The sequence below is a fragment of the Solea solea genome, chromosome 6, assembly GCF_958295425.1.
Source record: "Solea solea chromosome 6, fSolSol10.1, whole genome shotgun sequence".
NCBI classification, from domain to species: Eukaryota; Metazoa; Chordata; class Actinopteri; order Pleuronectiformes; family Soleidae; genus Solea; species Solea solea.
The window spans coordinates 19,184,447-19,211,728 of NC_081139.1; the positions used below are offsets into that span (position 1 = coordinate 19,184,447).

A 27,282-nucleotide genomic window follows, 5' to 3' on the forward strand; every position below is an offset into this window, starting at 1 on the left:
TCTTCTTCTTCTGATTTTATTTGGTAGTAACGAGTAGCAAAGAAAGTTAGAGGGAATGGAGTAAAAGTAAGTAAGTGGCTAGAAATATAAACAACAAAGTAAAGTACACATATGTGAATGTTGTGCTTCAGTACAGTAACAAAGTATTTGTAATTTGCTACATTACAACACTGCTAATAATCCATTTTTTACTGGCACTTGTGAAATAAACGTAATAATAATAAACAAACGCAGAATCAATCAAACAACAAAATCACCAAAAGTTACCTAGTGCAGCTTTACAAATAAGAGTATGTACATTCCACTGATTTATTGGAGCAGAAATCTGCTGGTTCTAAGGGTAAAGGTGAAAACTATGGTCTAACTTTATTTGGATTAGTTTAAGATGAAACGTTTAAAAATGTCAGCAGAGGAAATGTGATATATGTGACAAAGTTATGGGGGGACCTAATAAACGTCTGGTGCAAAGTGTGAATTCCGAGCAGCCACACTGTATAAAGACCTGCATAAACCTGAGCATCTGTGTTGCTGTCACTGTGATAAATCATCAGACTATGGGTTTGTTTGGTTTGTAAAGGTCGAGGAGCAGGAGGTTAAGAGGCCACAGTTAGCTGGAAGTGGCCCTCGGGGGACATAACTTTCCCTCTGTCTCGGGGTCACTGACTCAAGCTTCGTCTCTAACGGGAGTCACAGTGTCAGGACGTCTAAATCAAGCCGAGCCGGTGTCAGCGCAGGGAGGGAAAATGAAGTTGTGTGTGTTTCAGTCCAAATCGGCAACAGTTGTCTTGCCTTCTCTTGGGTTTTGTCAGTCCAATCAAAATGTAAATGTATCTTTTGTTTTCAATTACCAAACTGACTCTTGGATTCGCACTCATCCATGACATTTTCCAAGTTGCCGAGGGACAATGCGGTAACTTGGCTGCGCAGCGATCCAAAACAGATCACCTCTCATTAAGTGTGGTCTGAAGAGGGTTTTTCATGACAGCACCAGCTGCCAGCTGAGGCACAGAGGAGGAGGAGGGAGGAACTCAAGACGAGCGCCTGATGTGAGCCATGAAACCATCACCCACTGTCTTCTCTTACACCTGAACAAGCTGCTGTTTGTGTTTGGACAAACAATAGACGCAGTCTTTTATCTGAGCACCACCCCCTAGTGGAAAGTTATTTTTACTGCAAGAATCTGATCTGCCAGAGGAGAGGATAATTGGAACGATGACACAAGACAGTTTAATTGTACAGAGAAATATAGTCAGTGGGTCAGACAGACAGAGAGACGGACGGACAGACGGACGGACAGACGGACAGACAGACAGACAGACAGACAGACAGACAGACAGACAGATAGATAGATAGATAGATAGATAGATAGATAGATAGATACTGTAGATAGATAGAGGTTTGGAGGAAGGAAGGTAGGTAGGTAGGTCAGACAGTCAGTCGGGAAGGAGGGAAGGAAGGTTGGGAGGTAGGTAGGTAGGTCAGTCGGGAGGAAGGAAGGTTGGTAGGTAGGTAGGTAGGTCAGTCGGGAGGAAGGAAGGAAGGTTGGTAGGTAGGTAGATAGGTCAGTCGGGAGGAAGGAAGGAAGGTTGGGAGGTAGGCAGGTAGGCAGGTAGGCAGGTAGGCAGGTAGGCAGGCAGGCAGGGAGGTCGCGAGGAAGGATGGGAAGGAAGGTTGGGAGGTAGGTAGGCAGGCAGGGAAGTCGTGAGGAAGGATGGGGAGGAAGGAAGGAAGGTTGGGAGGTAGGTAGGCAGGCAGGGAAGTCGTGAGGAAGGATGGGAAGGAAGGAAGGAAGAAAGGTATGCAGGCAGGGAGGTAGGTATAGGAAGGTAGATTAGGAGGAAGGAAGGAAGGAAGGTAGGTAGGTCACCAAATAACAAACATTTAGGACATTTATCCCAGATAGATGTGATGTGATAATAAAATGCATCCTGACTTTATCAGTTTGATATTTTAATTCTTAAACACTAAATGACCTTATTCAGAAGTTTTTAAAGACTCATCACAGACACAGTTCAAACACCGCGTGCGAGATGTTGTGATGTTTTTCCGCTCGTGTGCACGCGAGTGTGAAGGCGTCGTGAGTCGATCATTTCCAGCATCACAGTCATTTTCCAAAGAAACTACAGGCGAGCGAGAGCGCTGAGCGCTATCTCTCCACCTACGTAGGCTGACTTTGCTTTGCTCTTGGGAATGGAAAGGCTTTAGAGACAAACCACTGCTGCACATCCAGCTACTTTCTCGTTTTCACACTTACCACAGAGCTGCTATAGGCACAGCTACGTGGGGCCTGATAGTAGAGTTCAAACGAAGAAAAAAAAATGTGTATTTCAGCGACCACTTGTTTACATATGCAACTGAACCTGAATTTTACTTACAAGGCAACAAGTTTTTGTGGAATTTTACCAGAATGAAGGTAATTTTGAACGTTCATTTGCATATTTTTTAGAATACTGAATATTTGAATATTACATTTAGATTCTAATCAGTGTGAAAATAAATAATCAAGCAAAGAATTGTCTGTTGCAATAACAAATAATGATGAATATTATTATTATTATGAATATATTATTCTCCTTAGAAAGAATGAAACTATCATTCCTCCTTAAATCTTAGGACATGATTTCTCACAAAAACATAAACAAATATGCATTTCAAAATCATTTATAGACACTTTTTAAACTTGTTTTGCCCAAAAGTAGCCGAAACAGTCAGCGTGACAACTGCAAAGAAAGTCTATGAGAACTGACTTAACTGCAGGAAAATTAACTTAGTCAGACAATTTTTTTAGTGGGATGCTGGAAAAACAATTATGAAAATAGCATGATGTTAATTTATAATGAAGGCAGTGTTCATTCAGCTTTCTCTTTTTATATTCCTCTTTGAGTTATGATGTAGAGCTGTCTTTCATATTTGATTATTTTTTAACAAGAAAATATTGAGGATATGATGATTATACAGCTTTGGCTCTTTTGTCATGTGCCATTAATTCTGAGGAGTCTCCCTTTTTTTTACTGAAGAGAAACACGGTCATTCCCAAAGCCTGTCGGGACTCACATGAATCACAGGAGAGTTTTAGGAAATGTTTTTTCCAGATTTTACTGTCGATCCCAGTTATTTAAGACAAGTTGTGGTTGATTTATCAAACATTTATCCCTTAGAAGTTGCTTTTTTTACTCATGAGAAATCATGCCGTGTTAGAGAATGGGCAGTAAAACTGACAAAGAAGTGATATTATGCACAAATTTGAGATACTTGTGCTTTTACTCAAGTATCCGCTTTAGGTACTTTTTTACAAGACTGCACGCAGGACGAATTTTATGTCAAGACAGAGGCAACAGCAACATGGCACATTACGTACCGCAGCTTTAAATATGACTAAAGTAAAGTACTTCATACAAGACTCCCTACATACACGTAAAAAAAACATTCTTTTTTGTGGATCTCCAGTCATCTGTTTTGATAACATCCCAGCTTCGATGAGTCACAATAATGCTGTGGCATTAGTGTCACTGACTCCTCACTATCTCACAAACACATTATCCACTTCAAACTGTCAGTACCCGAGAGAATAATTACACCGCATGCTAATTGTTTGAGCATGTCTATTGCTCCCAGCAGACATGCCAGTGTTGGCTTTCGCCTCTTTGTGCATCTCAATTATCCACGCCACCCCACCCCTTCCCCACTCTCAATTCACTGTTCCGCTCTCCCTATCTGTGTTTGACTCCCTCCTTTTATTCTCTTTGGCAATCTGCCGCGCAACTGCTGCTCCCTCCATCAACGTATTGCCTGACTGCATTCTTCTCATTCCTACTGGCTTCCTGTAACTGGAAGAGGAGTGAGCCCTACTGGCCACAAAACTCCACCTTGGAGTCCTACCCTTGTGTGCCATATGTGTCTTTTCAATTCCTCTCTGCTCTGGCCTTCACGTTTGTAAAAATCCTTGCCTATAAAATCAAATCCCCATGAGCGTCTGCTGGAGTCTTTTCCACAGCGACTTTAACCGATGCTTGCATTGCACGGAAACGTGAAGGTGTTTGAAGTCTCTCTCTCTCTCGCTGCAGAGTTCAGTTTATTGTCTGACTCAAAGTCGAAATAGTTTACAAAAAAAATGGCACAAATATGAGAAAAGAGAAAAATAAAAACCGACATAAATGATTATAAAATGATACCAATGTTTGCACATGTCCAGAAGAGCTTTTAAAGTGCTCACCCCTGGTTTACAGAATAAATCAGTTGCATTGCTGCACCAAAGTGTCTGAAGCAATATCTGTAAACAATCATTCCAGGCAATCTGATGTAGGTTTTTTCTTTTTTTTAAATCTACAAAGATGCAGTGGTTGCGTCTTACTTCAAATTTATGTGAATATGTTTTAAATAACAAGTATAAAAAGACATTTTAAGTGATTTACCAGACATAGGAAATCATTTGTAGCTACATTTTGCACATATTTGCTCTTGTCGCAATTTGTATTGTGATTTGCGTCATGATAGTTACTTATCTTTAAAAAGCGAGTACTTATATAGAAAGTTTTGGAAACACTGGTAGAGAAGGAATGTTTTTAAGATGTTCAGAGCATGTATTAAACTTTCCTGCCAACACATGACACAGTCTTATTTTTTGTGCACATTTTATCTGCTGTGAAGCGCTTTGTCATTTATGTCTGTGAGAAATCCTGAAAAAAATCTCCTTTAGTTCCACAAATCATTACACTCTCTTAAGCATTATATGTCGCATCATATTTAAAGCTGCAGTACGTAACATGCAATGTTGCCGCTGTCTGTCTTGTATGAAGTACCTAAAAGTGTTAAGTAAAAGTAAAGTAGAGTAAAAGTACAAGTGCGAAAAAAGTGCGGAGTTAGGATTGAGCCATGGTAGTTCAGTGGTAAGGCGAGTTGTCTTTTAACTGGAAGGTTGTAGGTTAAATTCCTGGCTCTGCTAGTCTATGTGTGCAAAACTGTACGTGACACGTGAATGAGGTACTTAAGTACGGTTACATTTCAAGACTGCTTGTGTGATACGAGTGCTGAACACTGCCTATACTGAGAAACACAGAGAGCCATGTGGAGCTTTGTGAAACTCATTTGACAAAACGTTTTGATTTAACTTGAATTTGTTTATGTTTTAAAAGTGAAGCACTTGAACTTTAATCCCATCGTCAGAGTATAATATATTCAGTGGTGGAGAATAGCGAGATCAGAAGTGGTTTATCATGATGGTGAAAGGAGTCATAGTTTCACTACTAACACAAAAGGGAGCAGAAAAATGTGATCCTCCTTTAACCTGCAGTGTCGAAAAATCCAGTCACTCAAACGCGTCACGTTATGCTCATATGACGGCAGAGGGGGGGGGGGGGGGGGGGGGGTAGGGAGGGAGCGCTCTATCTGACTATGTGTTTACAGAAACACAAACCATCTACGTCAGTGCTGTTAATATACACAGCTATTGTTATCGTATGACATGAATTTAATTAAAAAATAAGCTTCTGACGTTATAACAATACTTATTTAATATAAATAATTCAATGATTGGTTGATATTCATTTATCTTGGTTCATTTTCAATAGACAAAAAAAAAAACATTCTCAGCTAAATCTTATGTACACTCATCCCTCTTTCACCAAATAAACTGTTAGCTTGTAGTTTTGACATATTTTCATTTCAGACTTGAATTTGTTAATAGTATACTGCATTGTTAAAGGCCCAGTGAGTAAAATGTAGGTCAAATTGTTTTCATGTGACAAAATATGCTACTGGCTCCTTAAAAATGTAAATGTAATGTTCTTATACAGTTTTTACTGCAATGGTTTAACATTTTTCGAACAAATATTGCACAGTTTGACTCAGCTGACTGCTAATTTCTAACATTTGTCTATATCTTTGGTTTTTCCAAGTATGAAGGATACTTGGAGGAAATCGTTTTTTGTTTTGTTTTGCTTTGTATATAGTTTGTACTGTATTGTCATCTATTGTTAGTTGGAGTTTGTGTCAGTGTTATATGAGTTACTGAATACATTTTTTGCAATTTAGTTTATTATCTTATGATAAAACTGCTGTAAGTGAGTGAAAATTAGTGGAATGTAACCCTGGGAGCAGCATCTGTAGCTAGAAGAAGCCTTGGCTCATGTTTTGGTCAAAATAGCCTGCTGGGAAATTCAATTTGCTTTTACATATCTCAAATTAAACAGGCAGCAGTCGACCTTGTGACTCAGGGATGGATTTAAACTCTGCAAACTGCAAAGTCACCAGGGAATAGACATTGTGTTGTTGAAAATAAAGTGTCTTCGGTTTTCCTAAATCAGAGGAATCTGTGACTTTTAGGCACAAATTAACTGAACAGCAGCAACAACAACAAATCTGTTCACTCATAGGTACAGGGTCAGATCTGCATCATGTGAAATAAACGTCTCACTTGGGTCCAGTAGTAACGTTTCCTCCAGAATTGATCCTCACAGCCTACTACTACACACACACACACGCACACACACACACACATGTTTGCACTTCATTCATACACTCATAGACATAATGGAGTCCCTCGCCCCTTACCCTAACCTTAACCATCACAACTAAATACTTAACCCTAACCTTTACCCTAACCTAAACCCAATTATAACCCTAACCTTAAAACCAGGTCTTAATGCCCAAAAAGCCCTTTAAAGATGTTAGGACCCGCCAAAATGTCCTCACTTTGGCAAAGTGAGGACATTCATTCTGTATGGTTTATACGATTTGTGATTTAGAATTTAATTTCATTAATCCCCTTTGTGAAAAGGTCCACAAGAGGCAACAAATACAAGACACACACACACATACACACACAGAGGGAGAGAGAGAGAGAGAGAGAGAGAGAGAGAGAGAGAGAGAGAGAGAGAGAGAGAGAGAGAGAGAGAGAGAGAGAGAGAGAGAGAGAGAGAGAGTCTGGTTTCCATGACTCCAGATGACATAACATTGACTTACAATAATTTCCTGGACAGTTGTGCTTCAAGTTAACTTTAACCACAACTACTATTAGCCTAAGTTTACCCTTAACCTTAAACCTAACCTCATCCTAATCGTTTACTTTATGAGGACCTGCTTTTTGTCCCCATAGGGAAGACAAGTCCCCATAATGTGAGTGTGTTACCAGATTTAGGTCCCCACAACATGATAATACCTGGAACACACACACACACACACACACACACAAATGTACTCAGCTGAGTTCAGCAGATGGAGCCCTCACACCAGCAGCACACACACACACACACACGGATGAAAAGTGAGACTGTGCAGGTCTTATCAGCAGTTTCACCACCGTCACACACACACACGCACACACTCAGCTCTCAGTCAGTGATGGTTCAGTCTCATCTTCACTCAAACATTTCCAGCTTCGCTTCAAACAGCTGTGACAGCGGCGCGCGCTGACGGTTGGACACAACACAACGTGCCGAGGACAGGACACACACTGTGGGTGGACCACGCGCGCTGTGAGGAGACGTCCTCTCTTTTCTTGGACTTGTTGTCGCTGCTTTTTAAACGGACTTCACTTCACACGGTTCTCGGGCTAAAGTTAATGAAACTACGGCGCTTTTGAGCTGCACCTCAGTAAAGGTAGGCTATGGTGTTTTGTTTTTTTTACGTGTTCTGTGACGTAGCTGTAAAAGAGGTAGAAAGTTGTAGCTACTGTGAAAGAGAAACACAAAAGCTTTATTCCAGTAAGGGTTTTCTAACTGTTTCCTCTCTGTGGTTTTGTAGCTGCAGTAATTAATGTCACAGAGGAAAAGTGTGTTTTCTGTATGTGTTAAATTTCAGTCGAGTCCGTGTTATCTTTCCTCTGGCTTGTGTCCAAACACTGAGCAGGTGTAAAAGCCCACCTGGCTGAGATTCTCTATGGTGCTTTGAATGGTCGTGTCCTCATTAAGGTTCTGAATGATTTAAGTAAAACCCTTAACTAAACTTTTTTTAATTTAATATTTGCTACATCACCAAAACACAGCATTAAAAATATTAACCACTATGGAGGATTACCTCATGAGATACCATCAAAAATAATAATTATGCTTCAATGCAAGGATGAGAACATAAACGTATTATGTGGATTACTGAACCACTAATTTATTTATACCAAACATATTAGCTACTTAACTTGCACAAGCACCTAAAGCTGCACAATTGATCACAAAATAATCAAAAATTGCAAGACAATTACTTACAGTTATTTGATGAAGATAAATTGCACAACCAAACAGAATTATGGTGAAATTCTGTATTTGTGCTTTAGTTGAGAAAGTATTTATTATATATATATATATATATATAAGTCCTCATGATTTGGATGTATTTTTCTGTCAAATTGACAATTAAACCTTACCTTTTATAAAGGGTATCACAATCACAATAACATTTTTTGACTATACGCAGCTCTAATATTAAGTATAACAAAAATGCAAATGATTAAATTGTTTGAAACTGCAACGGTAAATTGTTCCGCTCCACTCCTCACATTAAAATAGAAACAGAGAACAGGAAAATAATGTACATTTTAATCACAGTACATGTGCGTCAGACACTGCTCTCTGAATAAATGCCTAATGGACCGTGTAACAGTAGATGTCCTGCTAATGATCCTAATCTGACAGACAACAGGTCTATTTGGAGGTGATAAACAAGACAAATTGTTGTGCAATTATAGTGTTAAGGCCTCATTGTGCCGTGTGTAAGTGTAGAATTTCCTACTGTGTGTATTTTTGCCCATAACGTCATTGACAAGTTTGACTCATTCACTTACTGGGCAACAAATGCTCGGTTGTTTGATGGGCCGTGGTGTGGGCAGCTGTGTTTGACTGTGTGTGTGCTGTATTATGACAGAAGCTGTAAAAATTGTTAGATCCCACCCAGTCCCTAGAAAATAAAAACACACACACATGCAGCAGCAGCAGCAGCAGCAGCAGCAGCAGCCATGTGTGGAATAAAGTTCTCATGTGTCCAGGTTCCCTCTCTGGACAGGATGAGGTCATTGCCTCATTGATGTTGTAGGTATACAGTTACATTAGTTTCATGTGGGCCGTGCCAAAGGAATCGACACCACCTACATTCTTTCCCTCCTTCCCTCTTTTATTTTTTCCCATTATCTTTTCAGATCAGCAAATAATCATTCTGACTTTGAATGTGTACGTCTGTGCGAAAGACTGACAGTACAGCAGCATCCAGGACATCACTCTTTTTTAAGAAAATATTAATAAAAGATTAACCAAGGGACCTATTTAAATGATCTATAGCGGCACAAGTGCATTAGGACGTGTCCGACTCCACTGTTGCTTGTTAAACAGCATGTAATCTCTGTGCAAAGTGAGGCACAAGGCATTTAGTGTCTGTTATTCAGGTCATAACATCAAGTGTCATTCCCTTTAAAAGCCAGGTGCGCCTGTGTCTGTAGGAAACTGGAGAAATGAAGGATTGTGTAGGTGAAGGGTTGTGAGGGTTTTCTGTACAGTATCTTTTGCATTTCCGTTAGGAATCTTACCAAAATAACTGGCCCCAACTGTTCTACTTTTTGGTACCCAGAAAAAGTAACTCCCTTGCGAGCAGAGTTTCTTCAACACTCGCAGTCTATTCTCATACAAATTCTGGCATCTTGTTGAGACAAACAGCCACAAACTGAGCGGCAAAGAAACAAGCTGCTCTGTTATTGTGCGCTGTGTTGTTGCATTCAGTGTCGCTGTTCGTTGTCGGTGCGTTGGTCCAACTTCAAGGTACTGTTCTCAGTCCAAATGCGAGCCTGACCCAGGGCTTTGCTGTTCCAATAGCAACAACCCCTCACTGATGGCAAGGTGCGTGGACTCTCTGCCATTATTGTCTACTGATCCTCTGTCTGATCAACGACTCCATTAGACTACACAGGAGGAAGAATTGCACCAACATTCAATCTGTATTTAACTATATAATAAGGAAGAGGAGGAGCTGAAGCGAGTCCCTGTGTGTACGTGCATTGGGAAACCACCGATGTACAGTAGGTGCATCTAATTATCATAAAAATACTGTGCCATAGATTTGAGACTTTCTGCTGTCTCGAGATAGCAATGAGCCAACAAAGCACATGACCACACCTCATTTTAAGAACCCATGGGTGCACTGATGGGCGTAATTGCAAACGGTGTGGGCCCTGGGCATCATAATGGCAACTGTGGCAGGAGGAAACTAACCTCCCGCTTCTAATTACTGATAGTTAACCAGGTTATCTTTTCAGCTCTGACTGGGACACACGTTCTTAACGGTCTTTAACCTAAAACAACAATGCCGTTGTTGTTGTATTTTCACATTGCAAGCTCTATGGATGACTGAGATGAGCAGTGAGGGACCTTCCACAACATCTGAGTGATTCATCGATACATTTCCAGTAAGAAGCACAACAGAGTCATACTTAACTATTAGGCCATCATCAAGTATCCATTTTAGGCGGCAGCAGAGTACATTATTTGTGAACGTGAATATCAATCCTTTCCCAAGGCTGATAACCTTTAAAAGTCCCCAGTGATTTCCCACTGTGAGCCACAGCACTGCACTGACAATAGGGACAGTGTTCTGGACCAGTCAGAGCTCCAGATCACATTTCCTGTTCCTGATTTAAGATCAACTCAGCTGACTACTGATACACTCTGCTCCTCCAAAAAAATGCATCCCTCTGCTTGTGCATCATGCAAGTGCATGTGTTTTTTTTTGTAAAGCAAAAAGATGGAGATTGTTAGTCAAATCAAGGGTAAAAAGAAAGACAGTAAGTTTATCTAAACCAGCCGTAAAACACAAGACAGTAACCTTATTCTTGCTGACAGCAGGCTGTATGTGAAACAAAGAGGACCTTCTGTGTACATAACCCTCTCACCCACTGTGTAATAACAGACAGTGATATATACAGAATAGTGCAGAGACATTATGTGAGTTAAAGGAAGAACTGGGCATGAGAACCTGAGTTACCATTTGTTATGAAATCGGCCAGCGCTACTTTCAAATAGGGCTGAAGGATTTTGAATAAATATCTAATTGTGATTATTTTGACTGACTATGTGATATTTGTGCAGATTTATGAGAAACAAAGATGTTTTCTTCAGTCTGTCGGAACAATATTTAATCTAAAATGGTCATCTGACAAACATTTGGGCTTAAAGAAATACTGAATGTGTGCATCTTCACCAGTGCCACGACTAGATTTGATGATGGTCATCATGTCAACGATTCTATTTGATTCCGTTTGACTGCTTTTATCTCACAAACAGTCACTTCTTCTTCCACATCTCCGTGGAAATCTTTAGTATCTGAAAAAAATTGTATTGCTGGAAAGAAAAATGTTTTTTTTACAGAAGTGGAGGAAACCGCTGGAATCTCAGGGATTAACGTGGGTAGTCTAGTCTCTGTGGACAAAATCCAGAAGTGAGAAAACCAAGTATGAAGCAGACATGTGTCGACAGTATTTATTATTTGACCACGTTGTTGCATTCTGGTTTTTTTCTTCTTCTCTTTTTCTTTTTTTGGACTATGTCTTGTATGTCATGACTAATTTTGTGTATATGTCTCATTAAAAGCATGACCTCAAATATGAATTTAAACTTAAACTTAAACTTACATATATGCAGAGGCAGATTAACAACAACAATCTCTAAAAGCTGAGCACTGGAACTTTAAATAGTAATTTGGACATTGATTACCATGGCAACAGTACAATCCTCAAAGCTTTGACTCATTGGGGTCAACCTTATTTTGTTCTCAAGCTACACAAAGTTCTCATGCCAACCTTGTGACGGAACCCTGGGCCAAAATTTCCTGTTACTATCCTCATCCAATAAAGACGACCTTTTGCAACCCAAAGGAGAAATAATGAAACAAATTCAACAATTGTCAGTCTGTTCTGGCTGTGAGAAATCAAGCCTAGAGAAACACACTAAAAGAGCATGCAAGTTTGTGACACTCATCTACGCACAACTGCACAGCGAGCTGGCGACCCCTCACCTTTTTCCCGTGCCGCCTCAGGGACATGAGATCAAGAGAAGTCTTATAACTGTGTGACCTCTGACCTCCTGGTTGAAGATTGGCAGGGACAGTACAAAACAGTACTTATGGCGATGAGAGAAAGAGAGAAGACTACACGACTGAGTTCCTGCTATTATCCCACTGACAGTAAATCGAGGAATGTATGTCATATAATAAGTTGTTGCTTCATAAGCCTCGACAGAAATGGAAAATTAGCTGTGTAGTGTGGATTACACGGTTGAAATAGAAGGCTGTACGGAGGCCAAATCTCAGATATGATGTACTTGATCGGCCACATTTGATTTTAGATCTTTGAGAAATATCTGGCAACTCTCTTGATAATCAAATACTTTTGAAAGCAGAAATTCCGGCAATTTATGTTTGGTAAATCAGGATTTGTTGCTTCTCTCTGTAAGTATAGCACTGGTCTACACTGTATGTGTATAACATTTGGATCAGAGGTAGAGTTAATATTAGTTTAAATATTTGATTTCAGAAATGTCATAAACCATTTTTTTTCATCCAGAGGTTTATTAACTGTTAAATGTATTTAATATCTAGTTTATACATTATTTTAAGTGCTTTACAGTGCAGACACAACTTGTAGAGTGGAAAAACCGACCATTGTTGTTGTTCATCGTCTGTTCATTAGGTTTTTTCGTGTAACAGATGCAGAGGGTGGATTTTGGCCAACCATACTGTCAACAGGGGCATCACATATCAACCAGTGGCTGCACTCATTTCTAAAACTTGGCATTGGCCACAGAATAACCTCATTTTTGTTGACCTCTGCTTTGGACTGTTGGCTCGACTGAACAAGCAGCTTACTGTAATCATCTATTAATAACTATTATTACACCACAATTGATTTGCGTAGAAAAGACAGTGATTCTTTCTGCAGATCGGGACAGGTCAAGACAGGTTGTTTTTTTGTGACTCTGGCCAATTAAAACAGGTCTCATGCACACCTGGAATAACAGGTAGGCTCCAGAGGGAGGGCCGGTGTTATGTCGAGTTCTACTGCCTGCTGATTTTACCTTTGATGTGACTCAGATCAAAAACATTTCCGGGGCTGTGTGGACACCAGATTTGTGTCACTTCAGTACGGGATCCTGGATCAGATCTGATATGTGGCCATGTTATCACCTTACCTATCTCTCGTTTCAGTATCGAGTGATAGGTTTTCTGCTGATGCTGATGACGCATGTAAAAAGGCATTTGCAGTATGTGCATGTGTGCCACATGTGAGAGGGCAGTCATTCAGATGCAGGACACAGGCAGTTATGGATGTGAGCCATCAAATCTAAGGAACATCAGTCTGTCTGTACAGCACATGACTGTCGAACGGCTCGCTTGACATGCTTTAAACTCACCAGTGTGTGTAGTGCTGACGTTGACATTGTTTGGATAAGAAATGCAAGAGATCTCTGTAAAATAAAAAACAAACAAACAGGCATTGCACAAGTCAGATTTGAATCGGATTTGAATAATTTCACTGGTAATCTGAACGCAGCCTGTGGCAGCACTGCAAGAAATCAATATCGTCAAATACAAGCAAACATACAAGTTTCAGTTATTGACGGACACTCGCACACCTGCTATACACATACAGAATCAATTTTGGGCAATTTGGGAAAAGTTATTAATACACGTACAAACCCACACCACACTCATACAGCCGTGATATGTGCACTTGGTTACGCACAATGACACAAGTGTTTACCGACAGGTGACTCTAAAAATAACGTGCCTGGGTCACACACACTTGAACTCGTACAAAGAACAGTACAGTGGTTCTTCTGAAGAAACAAATGGTTGCTATTAATACACTGACACCAACACACGCAACCGCTGATGTTGTGATACAAGTGTACGCTCAACTGTCGCGCAAGCAGGTCCCGCTTATGCAAACACAAAGACCTGTTATATACACTGAAAAGAAACAACTGCATGCTATTAATATCCTGGCGTGTTTTGGGATGGACACACACACACACACACACAGACAGACATGGACATACACATTCACACAGAGATTGATACTCCAGCTGCTCGGAAGCAGAGGGACAGAATGTCCCCAACAGCTGTGGATTCCTATAATCGCGAGGACGTGGGGAGGGATGCAGAAAATCAGAGCAATAGTTGGTTGGTGCTGATGGTGTCCAGTATGGAGAAACTTTAGCATTAAATAGTTTTTGTGCTAATGTATGAATGTGTCCTTATCTCAAGTGTGTTTGCTTGATATTTTACCAGAAACAATATCAATAGTAGTTCTTTTCTGGACATCAGGTTGTTGATAAGGGATGAGCAGATGCTGTACTTGTATGTCAGAATCATATCAGGGAAAGAGAAACATAAAATCTGATACAACCCAAAGAGAAGCCTTAAAATAACATAAGCGCTTCACTATGTACAGACATGTAAAAACGTAAATAAAGAGCAGTAACAGCATCTTTCTATATGTCTGTGTATTCTTTCAAGCATTTCAGCTTCACTTTCAGAAGTGATGTGCGTCCACTATAATACGCCTCAACAACCTGTGTCTCAAGACACATTCAGGTTCACTCATCGTCTGCACTGCAGGCCAGTCGAAACAGGAAGTTGATTCTCTCATCTGCAGTTGTTTGCGTGGTTTCAGAGACGAGAAATGACAATGATGAAAAGTAAGAACAAGGATTTCTTTCATTAGACCAAACACCAAGGTTTGAACAGAGCTTTTGTTTCACCGGTGATTGTGGAGTCGCATTTCGCTTGGACACAAATCAGGAAGTGAACGTGTGAGAAACTCTCATGGTTTTTGTTCATCCAGACTAAAATGCAGCCCAGAGTTTATGTTTTTTTTTTTTAGAATGGCTGGTTATAACTGTAGTAAATGCATCAGGACAAATGTATTGTTAACAGTTTAGTAGTTTCAAAACAATGTCAAATGACTATTACACTGATATCAACATCAGGTATTGGACATTTTAAAGTTGTATGGCGCCTACATTTAACCTGCCTTAAATCCATGCAATACCACTGCGGAGTTCACTCCAGCCCAACAATAAACAAAGTACACTTTAGAGCCAGACTGTGGATATAAATAATGGACATCTGTAACTCTCTCAAGCTGCAGAAACGAACCGCTGAAGCCATTCAACCAAAATAGAAGGCTCTGCTTGCCTAAATGAACCAAGAGGATGTTATGGTGCAGGCTAACTTTAGAAACAGGAAGTCACTGTTTCTCTGTTTCTCTCGCACTGCGCCTCTCTATATTCGTGTGTATATGTGTGTTTGTGTGTGTGTGTGTGTGTGCGTGTGTGTGTGTGTGAGTCAGTGCCTCAGCATGTTACTGCTGAAGGCCCCACAGAAAGAGGATGATGATTGTGAAACAAATGTGCTATTACAGAAACCAGAAGTTTGTCTCCCGGTTATTTTTAGCAACACACAATGTGCAGATCTTATCTATGCAGTTATGTTTGAAATGTTCCAGATTGTATCTCAGAAATAGCATTTCTTTTCAGTTGTAAACTGTTTATCTGTGTTTTCAGTGCATAGTTGATGAATATCAGTAGCACTAAAAATATCTGCACCATATTGCACAGAGGTAACACGAGGTTATGCTTTTGCTATATTTTTTTTCCTTTACATTGTGAGCAACATAACTGAAAAAGTTACAAGATTTTGATTAATAAATGTTAAGATTTTGCTGGTAATGCAGCAATTCCTTCACCAGTCATTTATGTTCGTGGGAATGATGCTTTTGGGTGCCTTGACAGTCAGGAACTGAGCAGCCATGGTGGAGGTCTGCGTTGTCTGAGTGCTTTCTCTTGCAATTTGTAATGAGATTTGAAACGAGCATGAACTTTGAAAGTCCTCTCTTTGTAATATTATAGGAGGTGATCAGCAGCTTTTGAAACCCCTGAGGGTCTGGGTGCAGTGACTGAGCTGGTTTTGTGTCCAGTCATAAAAGTAACATGACTTGCACTTCAAGTCTGTCATATTTCAGTGTCACTACACTCAACGATGCTTTTAAGAATGACATAGAAACTGCGTTAAATGATACTGACTCAGTGTGGACCTCAGGTTTTTCGGAGCACAAACAGTGTCGCATTGTTCATGGTACACCCGTTTGCTTCAGGCTGGCTCTCGCTGGGTTTTCAGGGTAAAAACACACCACAGGTGTTTCTGCGCTGTTTGACTTCCTGATCATTTCCTCTGACTTCTTCAGTAATCATGTGTACATGTGTGTGAGAGAGTGCATGCTTCTTTCAGTCCACCACCACCACCATCCTGCTCCTCCAGTGATGGTCTGATTTCCTTTGTGAACGCAAAAATTTTTTCTGGTAATTCAAACCGTTGTACTGAAACTTCCTTATCTTTTTTTAAGTCAGAAAAAAAGCTTAAAGGCCCTGTCGGCTTCGACAGTGACATACAGTCAGGAGGGCTTCATGCAGCCGTAATTCTCTTTGACATTAAGTGTTGTCTGACATGTCTCAGCTTCCTTAAGTTAGCCGGCAGGATTCCATGAACTGTACTGTGCGAGAAGTGTGTTAGAGGAATGCATGCACTATAAGAGAGGCTTATTGACCATGTGTTTGCCTGAGTCTTACGGCCTCTGCACATCAAATGCATAAATGGAACAAAGCGAGATTCATTCAAACGCACCAAGCTTGATCTAGTGAAGAACCAGAAAAAAAGAGGTATGGAGGTATTGTTGTGCGATAATGAGCTTGTGCTCTTTCATTTTACTGAATAAAAAGCTAAAGAAATAAGTACAACCACTGCCTCAGTGCTGTCTTTAGAATGTTTGACAGGCAGTTTGAAGATCTAACGAAGGGCCTGTGAGCAGTCCCAGCAGTATGCATGTGCATATTTTTTGGATTTTTAATGACATAGTACGTTTAATTCATTAATTATGTGTTATTTAAAAAAAAAAAGGAGTGTTTGCTAAATGCATAAATGCATTTTATACATCTAAATAATATCGGCCTGCTGTTATTGAAGTATCACCCAGCCCTACTTGAACTCATTCTGTTCTCATTAACACATCATCAGACTTTCCATGTGTGCAAGTCTGACCTGACCTGCAGTAATAAGAGCGTGGGAGTGTTTTTTTTCTTCAGAGGAATTCTGTCAACCTGTAACACCTTCAGACCTTATTTCTCTCTGTGACTCAGTCTAAATCTGTGTGACTACCTGGCTTAGCTGCATGGAAGGGAAGTTTGACAACTTGGGTGCAGCCTTTTATGGGGAAGTTTGTTTTCAGTCTGTTTCATTGCACCAGCGCCGCTAAAAAGTTAGATCTGATAATGTTACCTTTCTGACATATGGAATTGTTGCAAGCATTGTTTAAAAACCTGTGCACCATATTTGCTGCAGCTACTGTGGATGAACTTAAAAAAGAAAAAGGACAACCTTAAGTGCATTGTGTGTTTGTGCGTTTTAGTTTGCAGTGAAAACAGTGCCTCTCCCACCACAGGATCATACATACTTGAATCACAATTATTCAGTTGTTTTGGAGGTTGTCCAAGTTGTTACTGATACAAATCCACTTACAGGAATTATGTGAGTAATGTTGGGTAATATTCTGGGTTGCAGTCATTCAGGCTCAAGCGTTCTGTAAATTTCCACATCCTTCCCTCCCTCCCACTGTCCCTCTACCCCAGAGGCAGCGAGGTGTCTCCTTGCGCACTGTATCTGTCTAGTCTTTTGTATCAGTGCCGAAACATTCCTCGCCATGTTTATTGGTATCAGGTATCGAGTGATCTGCAAACGTTTTTGTGGTATGTTTTTTATAATGAGTCACACAAAATAAGTGGAGAATACATTGTTGGTTGAATTCTCCTTTTGTTTATGTTGTATGACTCATAGCCTAAGGATCAGGCCCATATTGTGCCATTCATGCTATATTTAATCGTAGTCGTAGTGAGGGTGCTTTCACATTTACAGTAGTCCTTTAGACATTTTCTCCTATAAAAAGACATCTGTCTTTAGTTGGGACAGTGATGAGTGGTTCAGTTGTCTCACTTTGGCTAAATTTAGCTTTTTATTTCTTTCATTTCTGTAAAACCTCGACTGGAGATGACAGACGGAAGTACCTAACACAAATGACCACACAGTGTTCGAACCCGCTTTTTCTTTCAATGGCCAGTCTGCTTGAGGCAGGAAGACTTGAATAAAATGAAATATAGTCTGGTGAATATGCTGAAGTGCAAGAACACATCTGGGCATATACTTACTTCAGATAAACCGAGTGCACTCTTGATCATGTTTACGTGAAGCACAAACTGTTCTTTGACTCCTTTGTCAATGTTTTATGAACGTTCCTCCTATATCTCACCTTCTTTGTTATGAACTCTGCATGAACGATATTTGCTCAGGTCCACCTATGGGTTTTTTTTGGCTGATGCTGAGCTTTACAAATCAGTGCAGCTGATGCTTGATTTTAGATGCTTATTTAATTTTTTATGAGTGATCTGTCTGGCAGATTCTGTATTTTCCTCCTCATCTAATAAAATAATATTAGTAATTAATTTAATTATTAACTTGACGATTAAACGATACACAAAGTGGCTTGACTTGAATGCATAGTTTGTGATATCTCTCACAAGGCATACAACAATCAGCTTTTTTGACTCTCCCTCCCTCTCTCTCCACTCGCAGTTAAAAAAGTATAATTAGAGGTTTCACCACAGCTGGTAAATCTCAGCTCTGTCGAGCAGCAGGTCAAAGGCTTTATCTGTCGCATGTGTCACAAAAACAACACGTCTCGATCATATTCTATCAAAGTAAAAGCTCTAGCATTTCTGTTTCCTGTTTCCATTCTTGTTTGTTGTTGTTGTTGTTTTCAACAAAAGCTTTTATTGTGAAACAATTGCAGAACCAGTGGGTGTGTGTCTGTCCTAAAGTACGGATCTTTTAAAAGTATACTATTTATGATTTGCCATATTCAAAGTCAGTGGCCATAAAATGTTCCTTTACTTTCAATATCAATATGGATTTATATGGATTACAACACATTAGATTATTGGAAATTAATTGGCTGGACTTATTAGTTTATCTCTCTTTTTTATTTGTGCTGTGTTTAGATGATAATCTATCCATGATAACCACGTAGGACACTATAAAATCAACATATTCAAGACCAGAAACTATGACGTTATTAACACATATAACATTAGACACTATTTCCTTCCCTGCACAAATGAATGTGCTGTTATCTTTTTCCTCTCTGTTTTTCTACAGTTGATGTGATCATCAGCCGACAGGTTTCCTTATCCGTACGTGGGTAGCAGCCCATGGACCTACGTGTGACCCAGAGGCTGTTACATCCAGGTCCAGATTCTGTGATGCTGGCCCCCCGCCCTCCCTTCTTCCTGGGACCCCTCACCACTCAGCACTGTTCACAGATTTCCCAGCAGTGTTTGGAGGTGAGGAGAACAATTATGAACAATTACATCAGTCTATGTTACAGAGATTGTATATAGAAAACAGTCCACCTGATGCAAATCCCATTTTGATGCCTTGATATTTGAAGCAATTATAATTCTTGCAACTCAAGTTCAGAGACATCACCTGCAAGCTGTCCATCACACTGATGTCCTGTTTTTTCATCTTCATGTACATCATTTTCTATTGAATAACACATGACATTGGTGATTGACACAATGAACTGCTCAGGAAAATGTTTCTGATGTTATAAATCAAATAATAAAAAGAAGACAATTTCCATTCAAAAAGGGTTATTTTGCTAAGCATAGCTAGCAACAGCTGCTCATTGTTTATCACTTGTAACTTTTTTCCAGTGTCCAGTCTAATTCGATGAATTTTATGAATTTTATTATTTATTGTAATCTATGCTCAAAGACCCCATGGAATTCTCCACAGTACACATATATACATATGAATTGTTTTTGGGTGGTTTATTCAACTAAATAAACCCTTAGTGTTGCCCCTGACAGTGTCATACATAGGCCCTTTATCTTCTTTTGTCTAGCCCTATGTTCGGAACCTCGGTGTTATCCTTGACTGCAATGTCTTTTGGGCAACATTCTAAAAAGTTAATAAAAAACAGTTTCTTCCATCTCCATAATATCTCTTAATTGAAACCCCTTGTGTCCCAAGGTTAAATTGAAGATGATTATTCACGCTTTTACATCCACACATCTGGACTATTGTAATAGTCTTTTTACCTGTTTAAATAAACTTGACCACATTCAGGTCGCCCACAACTCTGCTACAAGGCTGTTTTAGCCTCCCTTCACTGGTTACCAGTCCTCCTTACATCTCTGACCTGCTACAGCTTCACACCCCGACCCGCAGTCTGAGGTCAGCAGGTCAAATGTTACTTGTGGTCCCAAAGACCTGTTTCAAGACGTGAGGTGACGTGAGGTGATCGCTCCTTTTGAAGCAGTAGCAACTATCTCTCCCTTTCCCCATTCGCTGCCTACACACTGTTGACATTTAAAAAGCAGTTAAAAACTTTTCTTTTTAGTGACGCTTTTTGTTAGACTAGGGTTCTTACTGTTTTATTCTTTTACTTGCCCTGTGAAGCACTCTGTGATTCCATATCTGTTAACTGTGCTATATAAATAAAATGTACTTGCTTCCTACTTACTTAAATCACAGGAATAGGACATGAAAACAATCCCCCCCCCACACACACACACATACATACACTCACCAGATATCCACAATAAAACACAACAGGTAGCTTTAGCAGTTAAAAAAATACCGGTCACGTTAGCCATGAAAAAAGGGGAGGGTTCGTGGAACACCAGAGAAAGGTTAAGCACATATTTAGTGGTTTAATGTGACTATGGGCATGATATTTCAAATGTGTGTCTTGCCACATCTTGCAACATTAGCACATGAGTATTTTGTTTGGGTGGGACTCGCATTGAAACGCTAATAAAAGTCATTCACAACAGCCCAGCTAGTTTAGGGTGAATGCTCATTATGCAGACATTTATAGGAAGTGGGCGGAGGTGGCTGTGAACACCATTTGATCCTGGTTCAATCTGCAAATGCTGTGGTAATATTTCGTATAGTATAGTATAGCCACGTAGATTTTGTTTGGCAGTAACGTCCGCGGTCTTTGTTCCTGTTTCTATAAATAGGAGACATGTTGTAAAAGCAGACTTGACTGATCAGGTTTAATATGTTCTTCTTTGCAGTATAACACTGACCAAAGGCAAAGAGAGATGGAGGACGACAGAAGAGAGGAGCTACAACAGCTGATTCGAAAGAATAAAAAAGAACCGAGTGAGTATCTGCCGTGCCTTACTGTTTATTCATAGGTTTCCTGAAAGACGTTTCATCTGAGTCACAACACACTGCATGTTTAAATGAAAACAGAGGGGGATTTCCACGTGTGCTGCAACCTCTCCTCTCATTCCATGGAAATGTAAATTCTTATAAGTTATAAAAGAAGAAGTTTATTTTCAGGAAAACTGAATGATACATCACCTCTGTAGAACGTAGGATTGTGTCAATAAATGCAATTAAAAGCTCTCACAATAAGTGGGTTGGGCTGGATTTCTGTTGTTGGGGTAAACATTGTGGACAAATATAGTATTTTATATGAGTTACTTGAAAGTGCTGTTAAAATATTGAGCTCTTGAAGTAACACCATTATCACCAATGTTAAAATACAGTGGCGTAAATTGACCGAGCAAAGTCAGCTACAGACTTTTCACAGGAGATTTATTCCCAACAGATAATTTGCTCTCTCATCATCCTCCTCTTCCTCACATACACTTCACATACTGGTATAGTGACATTAGATTAAGATGAAGCGAGAGATAAGGTGACTCTAATTACAATGATTGTATAAATAAGGGTTAGGGTTAGGTTTGTTATTTGTTTAATTTTATCCACACTCAAAATTCCTCAGTTCCACTCTGATCACATACCCTGGTATATACAGTAGAACAGTATTTCTGATTTTTAATTCACGTACCACCAGAGAAAGCTTGTGTACCACTGGTGGTACACGTACCACAGTTTGAGAACCATGGTTGATCTTGTCCCACTCTCTCCTGTTGGCCCTCTGGTCAAAGCTTTGCCCCCAAAACAGTAGACAGTGTTTTTTGTAACTTTATTAAAAAAAAGGTTTTGTTACTTTACAGCACTTCGTACCATTTTGATGAAGCAAGTAACGTTTTTTTTGTCACATTAGTAATATTAATTCATCTCTTTCCTGTGCATCTGTAAGCTTTGAGGAAAATGTGCACAAATATGGATGAGCGTGAAAATATTTTAAAGCATATTTTGATAATAAAATCGCAATAATAATGCATCATATGACAGAAAATGTTTATATCATGGGATACCAAGTGTAGTAAACTGTGATGACTGTGATGTTATTTTATTGACTTAAAGGTGCTATAGCCAGTCCGCTCGTAAGGCAGAAACTCCGTGAACATATAATTATGAAGAACCAGCCGAGCCATGACCGGGTCACTCCCAACCACACCAGTCCGACATCAGGATACAGGTGAGAAGGACAAACTGGACAAACACAACATAAAACTTAAGACACTAGATTTTCATGTCTCGGATAATATCACACTGTCACAGAATTTAAAAATGGATTCTTTTACTTTTTCTTAACGAGCAACATGTAATTTGTGTCACAAGGGGACCAACGCAATAACAAAAGACCTAGTTTGATGTCATTGAGAATCAGCAGAACACTAACCCGCGTGGGAATAAATGTGTTGTGTTCTTGTTTGGTTCTCCTGTGCTTTTTTTTTGTGGCGACCACAATGACGCTTCGATTAAAATAGGATTTCTATGGATTTAAAGAGTGTTGGAAACATTTTTGGCGATGTATGTGCACTACTCAGCAAATATGTAAGATGCATCAGGTGATTTTAAGATATTTAAATGCAGAAATGTCACATATTACTATGTATATGTATATATTTAAGTGGTCTGTTTGTTGATGAATATGATATATGTAACAAAAAAATCTCGGTATATAGATTTGTAATTTTATCATTTTTATTTCTTTATTTTTTTACTTAGGCTCTCCCCAAAGCCTCAGCCTCCATACAGTGACCAGCGTAAGGACCTCGCCCTGCGTAGAACAGGTGAGACCCCTCTGGGTTTTTTGTGTCCCTCATGTGGGATCCGAGGCTGAAGGTGTGAAGGTCTTTTGTTTATCTTGTGTTCTGTTCTTTATAATCTGAGTGGAACTCAAAGTCAATTGGCCGCGTATCTGTCTGTTTAGGGTGATATTCTTTTGTGCAAACGGTCATTCCATTCTGTACCTACTGTATTTAGAGTAGCAAGGAATGAATATAGGCAGTTTCCATTGTGGTAAACTTGTCCAGCAACAGGCCTGCGAGTCTTAACAGTCACAACATGACAGCAATCCTGCCAGACAATGACAAAAACAGTTACATAACGTAAACCAAGGTATGTGTAAAACGAACTGTGTGAGAGAGCGGAGTCCGTCGGCCTCACTGCATGAATGAGAGTGGGAGTGGTTCCATCTCATCAAGTGCACTCGCCATTCAGAAAGCTATTTTGTATTTGCATTGCTCTGGAACCCCAGAGGCAACAGCATGCATACAGACACACACCCACACACACAAACACACACAAACACACACCCTCCTATGTTATTATTGGCCCAGTGACAACACAGCTGCCTTTTATCCACTCTAAGCCGGCAACTTTTTTGATTGTTTGTTTCAGCTTATTGGAGCGTGACAAGTGTTGGCCAGTAAGGCCTCGCCAAGTAATTTATTACTGTAATATTATTACTTTACCCAGTAAAGAGTAGTCTGAGGGATTACAGTGAATAAAATAGTGATAATATTATAATTACTAAGCAAAGTAACGCTAAGTTACTGTGTGAGTCGATGTTATGATGTTGTATATGTGTGGGACTGATTTTATGATTTTTAAGAGGCTGCCATGTTTGTAAGACAAGGCAAGGCAAGTTTATTGTATAGCACTATTCCCTTAGAATAAAAGCACCCTTAAAATGACATGAATCAAAATTACATTACATTACATTACATGTCATTTAGCAGACGCTTTTATCCAAAGCGACTTACAATAAGTGCATTTAAACATTTGGGTACAAATAAGAGCTAGAAGTAAGTAAGAAAATAAAAGGTAGACACTGAAATGACATGAATCATAATAAAAGCAAGTAGTAGCTCTGATTGTTTAGTAATAAGTGAAGTAATATTACTATATAACATGTAATAAAGAAGTGTATTACACTTCCTGATGAATTTGCCCAACACAGAGTGAAAAATATAAAAGTAGAAATTGTTTTTTTGCTTGGTTCAGCTTTTTTTTGCAGACCGACTTTAACGTGGTACCATGATACATCGATATAGTATTAGTATTCCTGAGTAGATGTGTCACTGATGATTTACTGTCATGTATGGTATTGTTTATCATCTACGTCTGTGTGTGTTTGCTTCTTCATCTCTTCATTTGTCTGTGTGTGCAGTCTCTGAACCCACTCTGAAGTGGAAGTTAAAGAAGCTCATTAACACGAGGCCGAACCCGCTGCAGCGAAAGATCAGTGCCCCTCCTGCTGTCAAGCACAGGACAGAAACTCTGGGTAGAGTATTACTCCACATATGACCTTGTGCTTCTCATTTATTTGCTCTCTTGCTCTATATCCCCAGTTTGACATGTATTACCTCAGTAGCAGTTGCTGGTCTTTGAAGCAGGGGACGCTCATTTCAGGCCCAGTTATCTATACGTAAATTCTTACATTCATTCTGCAAACGAACAACTATAATTATGTAAAACTGAAATGCTGTAATAGTGTTTTTATTTTTAGTGTATATGTACACTATGTACACTGAACATGAACATCTATGGTGAGTTTATCGATCTTCTGTTCTGTCCCCCAGACTCGTCCGCCAGCAGCAACAGCAATCCAGCGTCAGGCTGTAGCTCACCCAACGACAGCCTGCATTCAGATAATGGGGCCATTCCACTTTCTCATGAGGTGAAATTTCTCCTACATTAAAATTCTCTTAATATGGCATACCTCTTTGTTTGTTTGTGAGCCAGCCATAGCCTCCTTGGTTGAGGTTTTTGACCTTCATGCATGTGAGCTTTTCCCACTCACTGGGGTTCGGGAAGGACGAGGAGGCGGCGTTGAGGGAGCAAATATACCCGTTTATTGTGAACTGAAAACAATTAACCAAACAAAAGCAGTCAGCTGTGGCTGGCTGTGATGTCAGCGCTCTGCTGCGCTGCGCTGCCCTCACTCTCTGTGTCTCTCCGTCTCTCTCTCTCTCTCTCTCTCTCTCTCTGTGTGTCCGCGTCAGGACCCAGCCTACTGCAAGAGATCAGAACCAGGTTACAAACATGCTTATATAGCTGACTAATTACCTGATTCTGTCCAGCTGTCTGATCACCGGCTGAGCCACTCCCTCCTTTCCTCCAGCAGCCGTCGCTCTAACCAAGCCCCACTGCCACATACCCCCACCGCCCGACTTAGGCCGGGACCCCGCCGGCCGCAAGCCCACTCCCCCCCCCCTCCGCAGAGCGGGAGAGAAAGTCGGCCACGGCCATGCGGTTCCCCGGCCTATGGATCACCTTGAACCGGAAAGGCTGCAAAGCCAGATACCAGCGAGTGATCCGCGCGTTGGCATCTTTCATGCGGTGGAGCCATTGGAGCGGGGCATGGTCCGACCAGAGGGTGAATGGGCGCCCCAGGAGATAGTAGCGGAGGGCACCGACCGCCCACCGTATGGCGAGGCACTCTTTCTCCACCGTACTGTAGCTCACCTCCCGCTGAGCTAGCTTCCGGCTAACGTACAGTACGGGGCGGTCGACCCCCTCCACCTCCTGGGACAAAACGGCCCCCAGCCCGCTGTTCGAGGCGTCGGTCTGCAGGATGAAAGGGAGAGAAAAGTTAGGTGTGTACAAAAGTGGCTCCCCACAGAGGGCTTGCTTAACCCTCTCAAACGCCAGCTGACACGGCTCCGTCCACTGGACCGGATCTGAGGCACCTTTTCGGGTCAGGTCGGTTAGGGGGCTGGTCAGTTCCGAGAAGGCCGGAATGAACCTCCTATAGTAACCGGCCAGCCCCAGAAACCTCCTAACCTCTTTTTTGGTCTTGGGTCTTGGGCAGGCTGCAACCGCTGCGGTCTTTTGTATCTGTGGCCGCACCTGCCCTCCCCCCAAGTGGTACCCCAAATACCGTACCTCCCTCCGTCCAACTGCACACTTCCCTGGATTGGCCGTGAGCCCCGCCCTCCTCAGGGACTCCAGCACTGCTCCCACCTGCTGCATATGCTGCTCCCAGGTCTCACTATGAATGATGACATCATCCAAGTAGGCCGCAGCATATGCAGAGTGAGGCCGCAGCACCCGGTCCATGAGGCGCTGGAACGTGGCTGGGGCCCCGAACAACCCAAATGGAAGCGTGACAAATTGGTACAAACCATACGGAGTGGAGAAGGCCGTTTTTTCCCTGGACTCTAGCGACAAGGGAATCTGCCAGTAGCCCTTGGTCAAATCCAGTGTCGTAAAAAAGCGAGCCGTGCCCAGCCGATCCAGGAGTTCGTCGACCCGGGGCATTGGATAGGCATCGAATTTGGACACCTCGTTGACTCTACGGTAGTCCACACAGAACCGTATTGACCCATCAGACTTGCGAACAAGAACAATGGGGCAACACCAGTCACTGTTGGACTCTTCTATTACTCCCATCTCTAACATAGCCTGAAGTTCTGCCTGAACAGTTTTCCTCTTATGTTCCGGCAGGCGATAGGGTCGTGAACGCACTGTCACACCCGGGGAAGTTTCTATGTGGTGGTGTATGAGGTTTGTGCGTCCCGGCAGGGGAGAGAACACGTCGGCAAACTGCCGCTGCAACGAGGCCACGTCTGCTCTCTGGCCCGGCGAGAGATGATCGTCAACGGGGACCGGCGCCGACCTGTTTAATTTAGTCACCTCCGGTCCCAGCTCATCTCTCTCAATCACCGTGGTGGCCAGAGAAACAGACGCCACCTCCCTCCAGGCTTTGAGGAGGTTAAGGTGGTAAATCTGTGTTGCTCCACCCCTGTCAGAACGCACAACCTCATAGTCAACATCCCCCACTCGCCGTGTGACCACAAAGGGCCCTTGCCACTTGGCGAGTAATTTGGAGCTAGACGACGGTAGCAATAGAAGCACTTTATCTCCCGGTGAAAACTGTCTAAGTTTAGCCCCTCTGTTGTACAGCCGCTGTTGACGTTCCTGGGCCTGGAGCAAATTCTGCCGTGATAACTGACCCAGTGAATGGAGTTTTGCTCGCAGGTC

General features: G+C 41.1%; 1 protein-coding gene across 2 annotated transcripts in view; it reads left to right on the forward strand.

The window, feature by feature from the left end:
• Positions 1 to 27,282, forward strand: part of LOC131460643 (histone deacetylase 7-like) — a 59,824-nt gene that overhangs the window by 2,085 nt on the left and 30,457 nt on the right. Inside the window, exons 1-7 of one of the 2 annotated variants that reach the window (XM_058631290.1) lie at positions 7,244 to 7,596; positions 19,234 to 19,418; positions 21,165 to 21,252; positions 22,372 to 22,486; positions 23,020 to 23,084; positions 24,467 to 24,580; positions 24,879 to 24,976. In XM_058631290.1, coding sequence (XP_058487273.1) covers positions 19,287 to 19,418; positions 21,165 to 21,252; positions 22,372 to 22,486; positions 23,020 to 23,084; positions 24,467 to 24,580; positions 24,879 to 24,976 — 612 coding nt within the window. In that variant the 5' untranslated portion in view covers positions 7,244 to 7,596; positions 19,234 to 19,286. Of the gene's footprint in view, positions 1 to 7,243; positions 7,597 to 19,233; positions 19,419 to 21,164; positions 21,253 to 22,371; positions 22,487 to 23,019; positions 23,085 to 24,466; positions 24,581 to 24,878; positions 24,977 to 27,282 lie in introns of those variants that run through there. The other variant, XM_058631289.1, reaches the window with a different exon arrangement.